Source organism: Theobroma cacao, chromosome 6 (assembly GCF_053813885.1).
Source record: "Theobroma cacao isolate CCN51 chromosome 6, ASM5381388v1, whole genome shotgun sequence".
Taxonomy (NCBI): domain Eukaryota; kingdom Viridiplantae; phylum Streptophyta; class Magnoliopsida; order Malvales; family Malvaceae; genus Theobroma; species Theobroma cacao.
In genome coordinates this window covers 17,737,238-17,739,344 of record NC_142644.1, presented here as the reverse complement: position 1 = coordinate 17,739,344, position 2,107 = coordinate 17,737,238, and the positions used below count along the sequence as shown (strand labels likewise).

General features: G+C 35.0%; 1 protein-coding gene across 1 annotated transcript; it reads left to right on the top strand.

Moving 5' to 3' along the window:
* Positions 1–930: 930 nt before the first annotated feature.
* Positions 931–1,470, top strand: LOC18595733 (cotton fiber protein). Its single transcript, XM_018122651.2, has one exon. The coding sequence runs from the start codon at positions 933–935 to the stop codon at positions 1,269–1,271; it is 339 nt and encodes a 112-aa protein (XP_017978140.2). The 5' UTR covers positions 931–932; the 3' UTR covers positions 1,272–1,470.
* The last annotated feature ends 637 nt before the right edge of the window (positions 1,471–2,107 follow it).

The window sequence follows — 2,107 nt, the reverse complement described above, 5'->3', positions numbered from 1 at the left end:
ATATGCCACCACTTTTAATTTAATTCGTGGGAAGAGAACTTTTTTTTTTTTTTTATATATATTTTTTTGCATACAATGAATCTTCAAGGCAAACGATTAGGCAGTTAGGCGTAGATGCCATACTCCCTTTAATTATATCTCTTGAAACTTCTAATAATAATAAATATTTATAATGCACACGTATGTGTGTATATTAGTTGCAAATCCTACAGGAATGCAAGTTCCCATTTGTCCTTGAGGCGCCAACAATGGCGCCCTGCAGGGCACCTTTCGGCCTCAACGGGCCGAGGGGACATTTCTTAAGCCGTAATTTTGATTTGAATTGTCTCCTCACAATGCGTGTTGGGAAATTATAAGTTAGGTCTTTCTTCAAAGTCAAAAAAGACGGTCAGAGCAGGCAGTTTTGTGTTATTCCCCCTTACTTAAAACAATTAGCCTTCTGTAATATGAAACTTCTCCCCATCTTTACTATCAGCTTATATGATTCTTCACATTTTACTTGTAGATTGTCATGATAATAAGGAATAAAACTATAATGTTCTATGACATGTTGTGACATAGTATTTTAAAGTTCTATATATAGGTAAGTGAATATGAATAAGGAAATGTTGAGCTGTTACTTGATTAGTCCTTATCAATGTGTATGTGGTTTAAGCATTTTAACTTCATCTAATGTGTTTATCATTTTATTAAGCACGAATTAGTTTATTACCCAAATCTTGTATATAAGTTACAAAGCATATACAGACTTTTCACCTTAGCATATCCATCCAAAAAGTTTTCTATCTAACTTAAGCTGGTCAATATCTTTTATTTGAATTCTAGTTAGGTGTGCTCCTACATCTAAAATGTAAGATGGAATCCCAGCCTACTAAAATAACCCATTTTTTTACTTGACTTCCCTGCCTATAAGTATGGGAAGCCCTCTTAGCATGGGAACCCATCCTCTTGCCAAGAAAGAGAGCTCTGCAAGCAAAACAAGAGAAACCCACCTCACGATTGCAATGAAGAACGGCTCCATGCCTCGTTCATACCAAAACTCCGCAATTCCTGAAGCCAATGTTCATAATAACTTCACAGATAATAGAGCCATGAGGTCCAACGTCAGTGATAAGAAGCCGGTTGCAGCCCCAAACAAGCTAGAGAAAAAGCCATCAGTGGACATTAATGAAAGTGCTGAGGCATTCATCAAGAAGTTCAGGCACCAACTTTTGCTCCAGAGGCTTGAATCCATCGAGAATTATGAGCAAATGTTGGCTAGAGGGCTCTGATCGGTTACCCTATTCTTTTATCTTTTAAAGAGTTTGCACTGGTATTCTGTGCTAGCTCCTTCCAAATATTTCATTTGTTTTGGCTTGTATTTTCTCTGTTATGAATATATAAGGATGCTAGGGAGGGTTAAAAATATGTAAAAGAATAATTCTTCATATTTATATAATGCAATACAAGCTTTGCTTTTGCACTATATAATATTATGATGAATGCTTTGTCTCTTTTCACCTGAAATTCCCATCTCTGTTTTCCATGTCTTTCAGTGAGCAGCTTGCATTTAAGAAGGATCTTCATATTTTATAAGCAGTTAATCAAGCTGGAAGGGCCAATTAGAAAGGAAATCAAATGTCGGTTTGCACTATTAATGGGACGGAAGTGTTTTTGCATATTGATTTTCTTATTATTGCCAGTCTGAAAGTAAAAAAGATTGGTGAAAATGTGACTACAAAAGAGGAAAATATGGTTGGGAATGGTAAGCCAAAGCTAACAAAGATGATATAAGATAAAATGTTGTCCAGATTCTTAGTTTAAATTATGTGCAATTTTTTTCCCTCGATATAAAGATTCCATATGCTTAGCTTAGCATCTTTTTGGGGTTTTCCCCCTCTTCTAAACTGGAAAATCTTGATAGATGAAAAGTAGTTGTAAAGAATGGTACGTATCTCCTTAATTGGGTTTTTCTTTTGATGAAAACCTTAATTGGATTTTAAGTTTGTTATTTATGATCAGCAATAAGAGATTGTGTATAACTAAAGCATGTTGGTTGTTAATAAATAATTGAATGAACATGAGATACAGAAGGATCAAACGTAAATCCAATGCCAAAAGTCATGCC

Bases quoted from the DNA above. Each gene is read 5' to 3' on its own strand.
- LOC18595733 (XM_018122651.2), top strand. From the start codon at position 933: ATGGGAACCCATCCTCTTGCCAAGAAAGAGAGCTCTGCAAGCAAAACA.